This window comes from Apteryx mantelli, chromosome Z (assembly GCF_036417845.1).
Source record: "Apteryx mantelli isolate bAptMan1 chromosome Z, bAptMan1.hap1, whole genome shotgun sequence".
Taxonomy (NCBI): Eukaryota; Metazoa; Chordata; class Aves; order Apterygiformes; family Apterygidae; genus Apteryx; species Apteryx mantelli.
The window spans coordinates 27,963,325-27,976,977 of NC_090020.1; the positions used below are offsets into that span (position 1 = coordinate 27,963,325).

General features: G+C 41.2%; 2 protein-coding genes across 6 annotated transcripts in view; both read right to left on the reverse strand.

Moving 5' to 3' along the window:
* LOC106490920 (carnosine N-methyltransferase) overlaps positions 1 to 540 on the reverse strand; it is a 30,666-nt gene extending 30,126 nt beyond the window's left edge. For all 4 annotated transcript variants that reach the window (XR_010887031.1, XM_067316685.1, XM_067316683.1 and 1 more), the window contains exon 1: positions 163 to 540. Coding sequence is in view for 3 of the 4 variants with exons in the window: in XM_067316685.1 (XP_067172786.1) it covers positions 163 to 491 (329 nt within the window). In the remaining variant the exon portion in view is untranslated. The remainder of the gene's footprint in view (positions 1 to 162) is intronic.
* Positions 541 to 3,875: 3,335 nt separating this feature from the next.
* On the reverse strand, positions 3,876 to 13,436 carry NMRK1 (nicotinamide riboside kinase 1). Of its 2 annotated transcripts, XM_067315995.1 has the most exons (10): positions 13,330 to 13,436; positions 11,790 to 11,921; positions 10,983 to 11,041; positions 10,393 to 10,483; positions 9,668 to 9,716; positions 7,926 to 8,097; positions 7,776 to 7,847; positions 6,648 to 6,754; positions 5,554 to 5,643; positions 3,876 to 5,169 (listed from the first exon to the last, which is right to left on the reverse strand). In XM_067315995.1, exons 3-10 carry the CDS (start codon positions 11,009 to 11,011, stop codon positions 5,150 to 5,152), a joined length of 630 nt encoding a protein of 209 aa, XP_067172096.1. In that variant the 5' UTR covers positions 11,012 to 11,041; positions 11,790 to 11,921; positions 13,330 to 13,436; the 3' UTR covers positions 3,876 to 5,149. The 2 variants fall into 2 exon arrangements, with proteins under 2 accessions (XP_067172096.1, XP_067172097.1); XM_067315996.1 differs by lacking the exon at positions 11,790 to 11,921.
* Positions 13,437 to 13,653: the final 217 nt, after the last annotated feature.

Here is a 13,653-nt window from a genome sequence, read left to right on the forward strand (position 1 = left end):
CACAGACGGAAGAGCGAGGGGACCCGGGAGGCCGGCGCGGGGGCACTGTGAAGCCGCCCACGTGGGCAGCGACCTCCTCACCCCGGCGGAGCGAGGCCGAGCCGAGAGCACGTCTGCGCGGGGCTCGGCGGCGGGACCGGGGCGGCGGCGGGGCTCGGTTACCCGTAGTATCGGAAGGCGTTGATGATCCTGCGGAAATGTTCCCGCTCCAGCCGCTCCTCCTCCGCCTCCGCCTCCGCCCGGGCTGCCGTGGCCGCCGCCGCCGCCGCCCTCGGCTCCTGCGGCTGCCGCCGCCGCCGCGCGTCGCTCAGCGGGGCCGCCTCCTCCGCCTCCCGCTCGCCGCCGCGCTCTCCCCGCCACGGCAGCTGCTCGCGTTCCTCCTCATGGCTCCGCCGCAGCCCCCTGCGCATCGCCTTGGCCGGCGGGTCCCTCTCGCCGGGGGGCCGCAGTGGCGGCTGCGCTTTGCGGGACACGGCGCACGCGGCCGACATCCCCGCACCAACGGCCGCCAAACGCCCGCGCCGCGCCGCTCCGCCTCGCCTCGCCTCGCCGCTCCGCCTCGCCTCGCCCCACCCCACCCGGCGCACGGGCCCCTCACTTCCGGCGCGGGGTCGCGGGGGGCAGCCGGGCGCCCGCTCGGCACCGCCCCCCGGGCGGACAGTATCGCGAGAAGACGGGGGGGGGGGGGAAAGCGGCGCGGGGCGCAGGCGCAGTAGCGGGGGGGGGGGGAGGGGAGGTTGTTGTCGCCGCTGTCGGCGTTTCACGTGTACCCGGCTGCAGCGGCGGCTGCCGCTCTGTCTCCGTTAATTTCTGCTAGGACACTTTGGCCAGATTAACAATAGCAAGCTCCCCACCTCCCGTTAAAATCAGTAATAAGCAGCCACCTTTTTCTTTTTTTTTTTTAATCAGTTCCCTGACAAATTGCTCAATTTCTTTATGTCAGCTATCATGGGCAGGGAGAGCAATTTCACTGTAGAACAGTGCTAGTCCCAAGCTATAGAAAATGGCATCGTTATGAGGTTGTTCACAATTGGTCTGAAACCCAGGCAGATACTCAACATGCCAAGCTCCCTTGGAGCCTTCATGCAAAAAAAGTACGAGTCAGGCAATTAAAAAACCCAGCTCTTGCTTGGCCTGATACAGGCCTCCATCTGTTCACTGCTTGTTTCTAGTAAGATACAGATCCAATCCCGTGCAGCTATTAGCAGTAAGGCATTTAATGCTGACGAAGAGGAAACTGCAAAGGGAGCTCTGCAAATAATTAAACACTGGGCTAAAGCTGAGTTATTCTTTCTGCAAAGGAGCATGGGAGCTGACTGCAGGGAGAAAAGGAGGTAAGTCAAGCAATGTCTAACACTAGGTGAGTCACTACACTTCAGACTTCTCCCCACACAAAAACCGCTTTTCCCTTTCACCCCATAGGCAGTCCAGAATTTCCACCTCATCCTGACAAAACTTGTCTGAGCAAACACCTTCCGCACATCCCACAGCTGCCATTCAACTTGCTCTGGTAACAGCCAGCTCTTACCAAAGAGGAGCTCATTTCTTAAGGGTCAATCCCTTCCTCAGACTGAGGACCCGAAAAGCACTATCATATATCATTATTTTGTCCAAAGGCTGGCAGGAAATAATGGCCTTTTAGTAAACCAAGTGATATAACTGGGTAATGGAGGAAGAGAGAAGCTTTTGGGCACACCAACCTTCTAACTGTTGAAATAGGAGCATCAGCCTCTTAATGTAAACACTCTCATTTTTTTCCCCCTCTTGCCTTTACTAACACAACTATTCTTCCTTTGATGCAACTGTGTTACCTGATGGGACAGTTTAACTATAAAGGCGTTAGGTGGCTGTGCAGGAGAAAAAGCATGAAGACATTATTCCCAGTGGGATGGACAAAAGGGTAATTGTTCCCAGTAGTGCATTAAGTGGTTACCTGAGATAGAAAGCAGTGTATGTGACAAAATAAACATCTGAGTCAATGACAGTAGTGTTTGGAGTTAGGAATGTTAGTTTCTAGACTTACCTTTGAAGGTTAGAGAGGGAGTAATAGTTTTGTGAAATAAAATGTTTGTTTCAACTACATCAATGATTGTTATTATTACATCATCATGTTCTTTCCATTATTTTGGCATCATAATGATGAAGAAAACACCTTCTTAGGTGTCAAACTAATCCTGTCCCTGCATTTCTCTGCTTCCTGTATATCAGCTATTTTACTTGCATTAGTCTTCTACAACAGCAACACTTCTATCCCCACATTTCTAAGCATATGCAAGACACTCAGCAAAGTTCTCCTTCAGCTATGACAGCCTAAAGTTGCAGCCAGAAGAAGGTGGCACTGCTTCCAAAAAACATCCTCTCTTCACCACTGGTTCCTGTCTTGCAGCTCTCCCCAACTGCTTTAGAGCTAGCACAAAAGATAGGGCTGTGCAAGAGCAAGAGCCAGCTGCCAGGGCCAAACTAGATATTACCCATCAGTGGTGGTGCCATCTTCAAAGCATTCTACCAAGACACAGCATAAGTCTTGGAAAGAGGCAAATGCTGCAGGGGAGGTCTGTGAACTTTTATTACAGCACCTGAAATAGTTTCTCTCCCAAAGAGACTCAGGAGAGTTCATTGTCTTTTCCCACTAAGGTGAGTTGCTGTAGCAATTGGCAAGAGGACATGTAGTTTATGACATGAGCCGGGCCACTTTCTGCAGTCAATTCAAGGCAGGTCCATCCTGGACCTGTCTGCTTCTTTTACTACAATTTATGGATCCGTTGCTTATAAATTTCCCAGTCCCTTTTAAACGTGCTGGTACTGTCTGCCTCCTGTGGCAATAAATTCCAGAAGCTCACTATCTGCTGTGTGAACTGGTAGATGTTTCAAAAGATGGAAGAGTGCCCCCTAGATTTAGTATTGTCAGATTTAGTGAACAGTGGTTCTGCATCCACTCAACTCACCACTTTCAAGATTTTGTAAACCTTGACCATATTCCCAGTCTTCTCCTCTGCAAATTTAAGAGCCCAGCCTTTTTAGTATCTCCTCACAAAGCAGTTGTTTGATTTCCTTGGTTACATTAGTTGCCCCTCTCTTAACTCCACTATGTCTTCCCTCCAGAACTGCACAATACTGAAAATGTGAGTGCACTGGTTTCATATAGCAGCATAATAGTACCACTTGTCTTATTCTCAATACCCTTCCATAAGATGCCCAGCATTTTGATTGCTGCTCCACACTGTGCCAATGGTTTTAGAGAACCATCAAAGATAACTTCCCTGAGCTGTAACTTCCAGTTACAAGTTCTGCACCGTGAACATTTAGAGAAATTATTTCAATTATTTTTCCACAGATGCATAAATCTTTACTGAAGCTTATCAATCCCTGTTGCCCATGGAAGGATCTCACAAACTCAGAAAGCAAGTTCCTTGCCACTGGCTCAACATCAGACTACTTGAGAAAGCTCAGTATCATCTGCAAGCTTGAGCAATTTTATTATTCATTCCTGCCTCTGAGTTGCTGCTAAATTTGCTAAATAAGACTACTTGGGGACTGCCAATACTAAAATTCTCCCTCCTCCTGAAAGGTGCCCATTAAGTCTTATCCTTTGCTTCCTATCCTTTTCAATTCATAAAAGCATCACTTATGTTCCTCTGGAAACATCATATCTCTTGAAATTGTACTCATGCATTTCTCCATGTAAGAAAATATTTCTAAAGATTATCAAAAGAGGACAATAAGCCTGCAAGTTCTGTGTAGAGATGGGAGGGGAGACAACAGCAACATTCCTCTTCTCCATGTATTAGCCATTCTCTCTCAGTTGCACCTCTTCCAAAATTAAATGTAAACAAAAACACAGCCTCAAGCCAGACAGTCCATCAACACATTTGAGCAAATGCAACTTGAAGTATCTTTTATTGCAAAATAATTATACAAATCAGCATTTGGAAATACTTTGTCTTATACATAGTTTTACACAGCTCTAATCCGTTTCAGGCCTTTTTCTTTTTACAGTTTTAGGACTCCTATTGCTTAATAATGAACTATTACATTTCAATCACCATGATCAGTTCAGCCAAAGCATAATATGTAGTTTACCCTTGTCTTTTAATGTATGTAGTTCAGTTTTAAAAGTCTTGTTTATCTGGTTGGTAAAAATGTAAGAGGACGTTTAGAAAAAGTAAGAGCTGATTCACTTATTCAACAACTGAAGCTGATTCTACATCTTAGTTTATCTAAATATATACACAAACCATGTAAGAAAGTTTTAACATACATTTAGAATACCTGCTTTTTAAATACATTCATTAATATAATTTCAATATGAGTTCTGAAATTTAACAAAGAATATTTTTCCTTCCTCCTCCCTAAAGCATGCATTTATCATCTAGTACTTTATGCTGTCCTAATTCTCAATCTTTCCATGATACATTACTTAACCTTGTCAGCGATGCATCTGCATTCTCACTGACATCTCATTCACCCATCTTTTTCAACAACCTGATTTCTCTTCAGTTTTTTTTATATCTGCTCCCAACTGCTCCAAATAATCTGCAATATACAAATTACTTGAGAAACACCATGTATTTAGCAAGTCTAAATATGTTCACTTATAACATATTAGTAATAGCTTCAGTTACTGAATAAGCAACCTAACAGCTCTTAGCTATACTGTCTTAAAATTATTATTGCCTTTTTAACAACAACACATAGCCAGTTCCTCTATATATGTTTATCAGTGACTTCCTCCCCTATTTTTACTAGCTTCTAATCACTCTGTAATTCCCAAATGCTATATGGTCATTTGAAATTGCATACAATCTATCTTCCAATATCTTTATTAATCAATAGAACTGCATCTTTATAGTTTATTTTTTCTATACAAAAATATTTGTTTATATTCTATAAAAACATAAGCATGCAATCAGATTTAAAGATTGGCATTTGGCTAAAGTATTACTGTTAGAAGGAATTATAAAAAATATTTCACTGTTAATATAACTCAGCAATAAGTTAGGCTTACAGAGTTAATAGTCGCTACAAATCCACTTGTGTTGTACGAACTAGTATTATGGACATACATGTAACATCTGTTCAGTTGCCTTGCCCAGTACTACAGTGTCCGGTTTTCAGTCCACATCAGAGAGAATCCAAACTTCCTACATTATTATGCTGTGACTTGCTTACCTAAAATAAATAAGTAAGTACATGTCACCTGTGGTGTCATTTCTCTGTTTGCACATGATATGACTGTATATTAGGAGAAACTACCACCCTGAAAATATGTCTGCTTTCAGTAACAGTTTGCCCCTCCTTCCCCTGTTCTGAGTTGGGCTTTTTTTCCCTCCTCCTTTTTAGTAGTGGATTCATCTATTATTTAAGAAAACCCAATTTCAATTAACGTCTTAAAACAGTTATAGCTTATTATGACTTAAAGTAATAGACAAACATGTATAAGGACTGTGGCATATAGATAGATATATAATCCACGCACTGTTTCCATACAGAAAGATTACTTTTTGTTAATTTGAAATGGGAGAGGCAGATTCAACTTCCAACAAAATTACTTACTTTCTTCCCTTTGCTTTTTTAATTCCTGTATTATATCATTGTACACACAGGATAAAAGTTCCTCCTGGGGTTTTGTTCCATCCAAATAAACTAAAAAGAAAGAAAGAAGTTTTCACATGAGTTCTATGCCAATTATCTGTAATAGCAATTAAGAAAATTTTCAGTAGTCGTATGGGTGCAATCACAAGAGGTGAACAAAATAAAAGACAAGAACAGTAGTCCCTTTGGTTCTGTCCTGAATTCAAGTTAAATGTTTAAAAACAAAAACAAACAAAAAACCCTAGCATAATGGAAGGGTATTCCAGTTAAGAACTCGCTTACAAATACTATGGTCCAAAAATCTCCAGAAAGGTAGAGGTCGTAACATTGGGACAGTAGAGTAATGGAATAATTCAGCAGAAAGATCCCTGCACAGTGGAAGACATTGGGTTCTCCCTCAGCTTTAGGGCTGGAACGAGCAAGGCAAGGAGGTGTATTGCAGTCCCCATTCTCACAGGGCAGTAAGGAGTGCCCTGGTCTGCACACTGATGACTCTTCTCTTCCCTCCGCCACCACATCCACAAACAGGCAATGCCAAGAGCTCTTACAGCACAAACAAAGTATCACACAAACTCATGGCAGAGCCCCACCAGTATACCCAACTTTGACACTTCTTATGCAAAACTGGCAACTGGAGTGTGTACAAAAAGCACCTAGGAAGTACCCTAAGTTTAGGCCTTCAGGACTTCAGCCAGAATTTTAATTCTTTTGAAGAATTCGCCCAATACATCACATACTACCTCAGAACTCTCCTATTTAGACATACACACATATACATACATGCACACCCAAGCTGGCTTGTTACATGGACTTAATTAGTGATCAGAACATTTTGATTTTTTTCTTGTAAGCTCATATTTTACACATTTCTATTTAAAAAACCCTAAAAACTTGAAAAACAAAGCAACAGAAAGGTCCAAACCTACTACCCAAGCACTACAAATAAAAAATCTGAAGAATGTTTGTTTTGGTAGGGGACCAAATTAACGAACAAACCCACCCTCCCAAATTCTACATTTAATCATTTTATAAGTTTAAAATGAAGGATAGCATACCAACATTACTTGCATTTTCTTCCAATTCATTTTTATATTTCAGATACATAGGCCACACGTGTCCATCGAAGTACCCCGGTGTATCTGCTGGCTGATAGACTCTGGTGCTACACAAAAATATATTTGCTTTCCCATGCAATTTTTACATTTTTCCCCCAGTGTCAACTGGTTTAATTAGAGCATCTATCCAAAATACAAATAGGCAGGGAAGCTGCATAACTGTTGGAGCAAGGGAGGCTCCTTTGTTATAATACAATCAGTGATAGGAGCTTTTACTGAATTACCTATTTTGGCGAATCAAATCATGTTTAAGATGAGGTAAAAGGAGGGTTTCTGTGTAACAGTATCTTTCTCAAGTAAATTAAGTTTTATCAAAAGCATTACCAAAACAAATTATTCTTTTCCTGTTTACTGAGTGTACAGATTTCTCAAGTTTTAGATGACTACCAATTTCATCTAGTCATTTCCAGCCTAGACGCCAAACTCCGTTAAGGCGAGTCAAGACAGGAATCAAAAAAAATGGAGTCCGCCAGAATCCTTGGCCACATGCGAAAATGAAAGCCAACTGAATGGAGCATTTCTTCACTCAGCCAGCGGACTCTGACTTCACGTACATAGATTGCTTCACCACACAATTCAGGCTCCAAATTTGGAGCCAAGTCATAGACTGGTTTAGTAATCTAAATCAAATACACAGTATAACTAATACACAGTCTAAACCAAATATACACTAAAATCATACATGAATATTATTACTTTAACATTAATTACCATGTACCTATATTCACCCAAGGATAAGATTGCTTTATGCTTTTTTGAAGTGTTTCTCACTTTAAACATAGTCTAACTGCAATATGCAGTCAGTAATCAAATAATTTCTCTGAGCTAAGGAATCTCTTTTCAGTGTTTTTAAGACATCTAACATTTTAAATAATAACCCTGCGCTCTGAATGACAAAAATGTTTGTTAATGCTTGTTAAATAGTCTACACAAGCTTCCCTGAATCACAGAGGACAGCTAATCTTACTAGCTTTATTTGGCAGGCACAGAAGAAAAGCTAGTACAAAAGAACCACTTCATGCTAGGGGACAGACTGACCCTCAGTGAGCAATAACTGAATAATCTTACCTCCTCCTCCTTTTGCACTCTTCATAAGGAAGGGTCAGAAAATATCTTCTATCCCACAGTTCATTAAGTGACCTAAGACAATAATATATTTAATTCTCTTTTCCCTTCTAGGGAAGCTTTTAATATACCAGATTACATAATATTGCTTACTCATAATTATACAAAAGAAAGCCTTCCACAATCAAAATATAAATGTCTTCTGTATTTTTCGGACTGATACATGTAGTCTGTGATTCTTCAGTCAAGACACATGAGCTTGCTGGGCTGTTCATCCAACTGCGAATACTTTTCACCATTTCATCCATATAGAGGGCATCAAGCACTAGATGAAACCAAAACCACAAGCACTTCTTAGAAACAGAGAAGAGGGAAAAAGAACCCTTCAGTACCCCTCGGTAAGAGTCAAATAATCTAACCATAAGCATTAATGAAAAGGAACAAGATTACCTCCAAAACATGTTCTCACACACATACAAGTTGTTTCTTGTTTGCAATGGATGACACTTTGAAACTAAAAGCTTTCCCCAGGACTGGGGTATTTCCGGTGGATGTGGTCCCTCTGAACCGTGCAACACCAAATAGCATGTGAACTCACTTCACAGCCTTTCTCTCTGCCATGAAAGCTGTGAGACTGCGCTCCAATTCTATGAAACTTGTAAAAACTTGCTTGCCCCCAAGACCTCCTCCCTTCTGTCAGTTGTAACTTAAACAGGCCAAGGAGTTTCAAAAAATTTTTGCTTTGGGTTTTTATTGGGTTTGGGCTATTTGGGAGGCGGGGAGAGACAGACTGGATAGAAAGAAGGATGGCATATCAAGCAGGACAGTATAAAGCAACACCATTACATGTCTATCTACAGACAGAAACAGAACACATCAGATAAGTACCGAATGATGGAGAGAAAGCAGGCTTTCTCCTCACATAAGAGCAAATACATTTTACAGGAGAACAGAGTTTAGAAATTGATGCAAGACATATTTTTTAATAAAAAATTATAAGGCCACAACACACAGTGCAGATCCACAGGAGAAGACAAAGGTAAAGACATCGTAAGTTCCCAGACAGTACTGGAATCTAGAATAGAAGCATTAAACCTGGATATCTGAACCTGAATGTCCAACTGATCCCTCTAGTTTCATGTTCAAGTTTCATGACGTCTAGAAGTTGAGACAAAAACTGCACTGCTGATGAAAATCAGTTTTCAGATGGAAGTTAAGATTCTGGCCAATATCGAGAAAGTCATACATTTTGTGGTCCCCAAGTATTGAAAGAGATTAGCTAATAATAAACCGTTCATAGATATCATTTGAACTAAAGCACTGGCCTAAAGTGGATCTGGATCTAAATGTTTAAAAGACTAAATTATCATGTTGGGCAAGTACTAACTATGAACTTCAAAACGTTAGGTCACCATGTGAGATCTGACTCGAGAAAAAGGTGTCAAGATTGGACCCAAATTTTGACTGGTTTGGGATGTGATCATGAAAGACACTCAGTGGTCATCATATCCCATGAGTTCATTATCCAAGTGAAAAATATCCATCACTGTACAGAAAGTGATGAGATTAAGCTTAAGCCAGTGCTGGAAGCCAAGGGACTTTCAACTGAGCAGTGCCATTTGCTACTGCGCCAGGTACAAACTCAGGAAGCAGAGGAAAAGATGAAAAAAGAGAAATGAAAAGGAGAAGTAAAAAGCTTCAGCTATTTACTAGTTCAGCAAGTTTTCTGTTTACATATTGGTGAACTAGAGAAATTGAACAACGGATCCCTCTGAAACAACCATTTGTTTACCATCTTGTTCTGGGCAGAAAGAGGAAGGGGGAAGAAGTACTAAAATTCTACACAGCAGACATTTCAGTACAAAGTTTACTAACAACATATCAAAGTTACTGACCATCATATAGCTTAAATCCACGTTGATCTGTCTCTACTTCAGATTCTGGCTGGAGAAAAAAAATTTAACGTTTTCTGGGCTGCTCTTATGAACGCTTTCACAGATACATTCTCTTAAATTACAAACATATGAGTTATATACCACTGTATCAAAAGCGACAAAATTTGTCTTCAAAATTAAATTGCTGTATAGAACCATGAAAATACAATATACTTTATTTGATCTAGAACAACAGTTTCTTCAAATAATACCTCTTAAGTTCATTAGAACTTTACTCTCTAGAAATAAGAACTACTTCATCCTCTTTAATAAACAACTCCAATGTTAATGCAAGAGCTGCTTTTCTTTTTTAATTTGGAAAACACAGAACTACATAATGCTGCATGGATTTTCTCTCTAGAATTAAGACAAAAATATCATTAGCTTCATGAGCACAAAATATCTTGTAAAATGCATCCAATGTACACCTCTTCTTTATTTTAACAGAGTACCAAAAATACAATAAACTCCTTGTTGTTGAGTATACTCAGTCTTTTTTGGCAACTGAAAAGTTCTATTATTGCAGTGGTCTCATTCTATTCCTCTTTCACATAAAGTTAACATGACTGCAAGCAGCATCCATTTAAAAAAGTTTATCAATAGGAGAACTGAAAAGGGAAAAAATGTTACTAAAACTGTATCTTAAGCTTACTTTTATCTATCCAGTCTTCTATCAATGCCTTTACCTTAAAGAAGTCATCCTGAGAGATTATATCACAGTTGGGAAGAATTTTCTTAAGCTTCTCTGCCAGTGTTGTTTTCCCCCCATTTGTTACACTGAATTAGAAAACACAGTAAAAATTGCATCAAGACAAAAATACGCATATACACATGCACACAGGCATATGCACATGCATACCCACTTATATATATATATATATATAATATATATATACATATATATATAGTTAGGGTAAGCCAAAATACAGATACAATCCAAAACCCAAGAAGTTTATTCACATTAAATACTCCCTACATCCAGAAATTTGCTGGCAAGTTCTAAAAGCTTTCAGAGAGTAAATCTAACAGTGGCAAGAAAGGGAAGAGAGATGGCATCTGAGAGTTATGAAAAAGACAGGGACAATTTCTAAAGAGTTACGTGACTATATATATATATATATATATATAAAACAGTCAGTATTGTGTTGTATTTGGAATCTATTTTCAAAATATATCGCAAAATACAATTTATCAAAAAAAGAAACAATATCACACTTAATTCTGAAACAAATAGCAGTCTTAAGTTTTAAAGGAAATTTAACTTGTCAATACTTACCCTCCGAGGCCAATAACCAATACTTTCATAGCTGGTATTCTCTTCAGTTCTTTCTTTCACTGTCAAAAATAATAAGCCAGTGAAAACTTTTAATTTGACAAGGAAAGCTGCTGTTGCATTAAGTAACACCAGGTATAGATAATGTTTTTTACACTTGCTGTCCTACTTCTTTGCAAAGTTACTGTCAGAACCTCCAACTCTTCTACCATCTTAATGCTAATAGAAAAAACCCACAAATACTACATCAGATTTGGATGCATTATACCACAGACAGTATTTTAACAGTTTGGGGGGAACTCTGAGAGACTTGGTTCTACCAGTATCAATTAACATGGCAGTTTCTGGAAGAAAAGCACAATCACTAGCTCAAACAGCTAGCTGAAACACTAGGTAAGAAAAAGAGATGTTGTGATGAAAAAAAACTAAAAAACAAAATCCAAAACCCACAGAACCCAATGCCATGTGCCAAGGTGAAAGATGTTTTTAAAATTTCACAAAAGTTTATACAAAGAGTATGTCCAAAGATTCTCTTATGAATCTGGCTGCAGCAGTTTAAGAATTCACCATTCCCTTGTCTCGAGTTAACAGCACTGACCATACAAGTGCTTCAAAACAGAGCAATTAGGATTCATTAGAACTACTGTAAGAGCAGTTTAAGCCATCCTGGCTGATTTAGTACTGTAGAAGACTATATTAACACTGGTTCTGCTCCAGAAGAGATCAAAAAATAAAAGTCTGGAACAGATGTTCACCCACATGCCTACTGCTGCCAAGAAACCAACCCTGAGGCTCTGACTGGCTGCACACCTTCAGCTGTCTGCTGCCAGAAGACACAATCTTGTCTTTCTCCAAATCTTTCTTACAACTTCATGATGGTGCAGGTGTTTGCAGAACCCATAGCGAACTACACTGGAAAACTACTCCACCTGCAGAACAGTTCTGCAAAAGGGAAGGGAGGAAAAGAACAGCAGTTGTCAGCTGAATTAATTCCCTTCAATTTACCTTCTATTCACCCATGCCAGCGAAGATACAGTGTAGCAGAAGGATAGGTAGCAATGGAGCTGCTTCTCTTTACAGCAGCACTAGTGTAGAGAATTTGTCAAACCATAGTCTAACATTTGTCAAACATTACTTACCAAGAGCACACACCAATTAATAACTATTTAACCACACACAAACACCCTGTTTTTCATCCACTCCATCCTACTAGGTCACACTTAAGAAGATAAGGCCTATGACACATAAGACCTGATAGAGCAGAAGGGGTAAAACAGGTGGGGAAAAAAAAAAACTCCCCAGTAACAAACAAGTATCTGCTGTACTATACTAGACAAAAGGCAGGGTATTAGAATGAAAAGTAAAACCCACAGTATTTCTGTTTTAAAGTAAGAGTTGGATATACACAGAGTCTGAGAGACAGCTGTTTTAGTCTTTTGTACTTGGAACAAAAGACTGAAAGTCCAACTATATTCCATTCTCTTTATTTCACAGGCCTGTAAAATCTTTACATGGTCATTTTATGTATTTTTTCTGGTAGAAAAAAAAAACATACTGACTAGTCCAAGAGTTATCATCAGTACAATAGCTGTTGATCTGCAGTGGTGCTGAGTACCTACAGCAGTTGGCACTGGGCAATTTTAGAAGTTGGCATCTGAGGGTTCGCTAGGAATATTATAATTCTCAAGTTAGACAATACACTGCGTGCTTATGGTATTACCTGTCTATTCAGAGAGTGCTAACAGACTACCTGCTCTCAGGAAGCTCTGATACTCAGTCCCTCAAAAAACTACTGCTATTTTCTAAAAAACATCAGTAAGATTTGTGTTCTAAAGGGTTAACCTTTGTCCCACAAAAAAACCCACTATCTAACAGACTAAATAGCATTTAGATACACATGCTGAGCTTCGGACTCTAATTTACGTCACTGTCTGTATGAAAGTTAATCCTTGTTTAAGGGAAAAAACATCAAGACGAACAAAATCCACTAGCTCTTCCCCCCTGCCTCCTCCCCAACAGTAAGGAATAACACAAATTACAAAAACAAATTTGCCACCAACGTTGCAACACAAAACTCCTAGATTATTCTTTCTGTCTCTGTTTAAGCATCTCTAAAGAGAACACAAACCCGTTATGACCGTATCAGAGAACTGCTATTATCCTATTTTTCACGGCACAGCGTGACACAGCTGCAGCACGCGGTAACGGCCAAAACACGCTTCCCATTCGGCACGACCACCTCAGCGCCTCCGAGGCCAGCAGTTACTGCCGACCGCTGCGTAAGGACGCCGCAGGGCGTCCCGAAGGAGCCATCCCGGCCACACGGCTTTCACCCAGGCAGAGCTCCCACCTCTGGCGCGTAACGACGGAGCTGGCCAAGGCGCGACGCCACCGCGCTTCACCGCGGAGCCGGCACCAAGCTCCTGCCACAGGCCCGCGGCGGCGGGACTCCGCGACCCGCCCCCACCCCACGGGCACCCGCACGCGCCCCTCGGGCCCGGCCGCCGCCAGCGGCCGCGCGCTCCCATTGGCTGCCTCCTCAGGCGCAAGGGGAAGGGGAGAGCGAGGAGGGGCGGCGGGCGGAGCCCGGGCGCGCGCGACGATTGGCTGCGCCCCGCCTCGCCCCGCCCCCGGCTCGCGGGGCGCCGCCGGCAGCCCCCGCCCCGCCCGCTCC

Excerpts from the sequence above, each read along its gene's own strand:
- NMRK1 (XM_067315996.1), bottom strand. The coding sequence starts at position 11,011 with ATGAAAGTATTGGTTATTGGCCTCGGAGG. Across the intron at positions 6,755-7,775 it reads GAGTGCAAAAGGAGGAGGAG|CACCAGAGTCTATCAGCCAG; the intron begins GTAAGATTATTC and ends ATTTTTGTGTAG. Across the intron at positions 5,644-6,647 it reads AGAAAATGCAAGTAATGTTG|TTTATTTGGATGGAACAAAA; the intron begins GTATGCTATCCT and ends CTTTCTTTTTAG.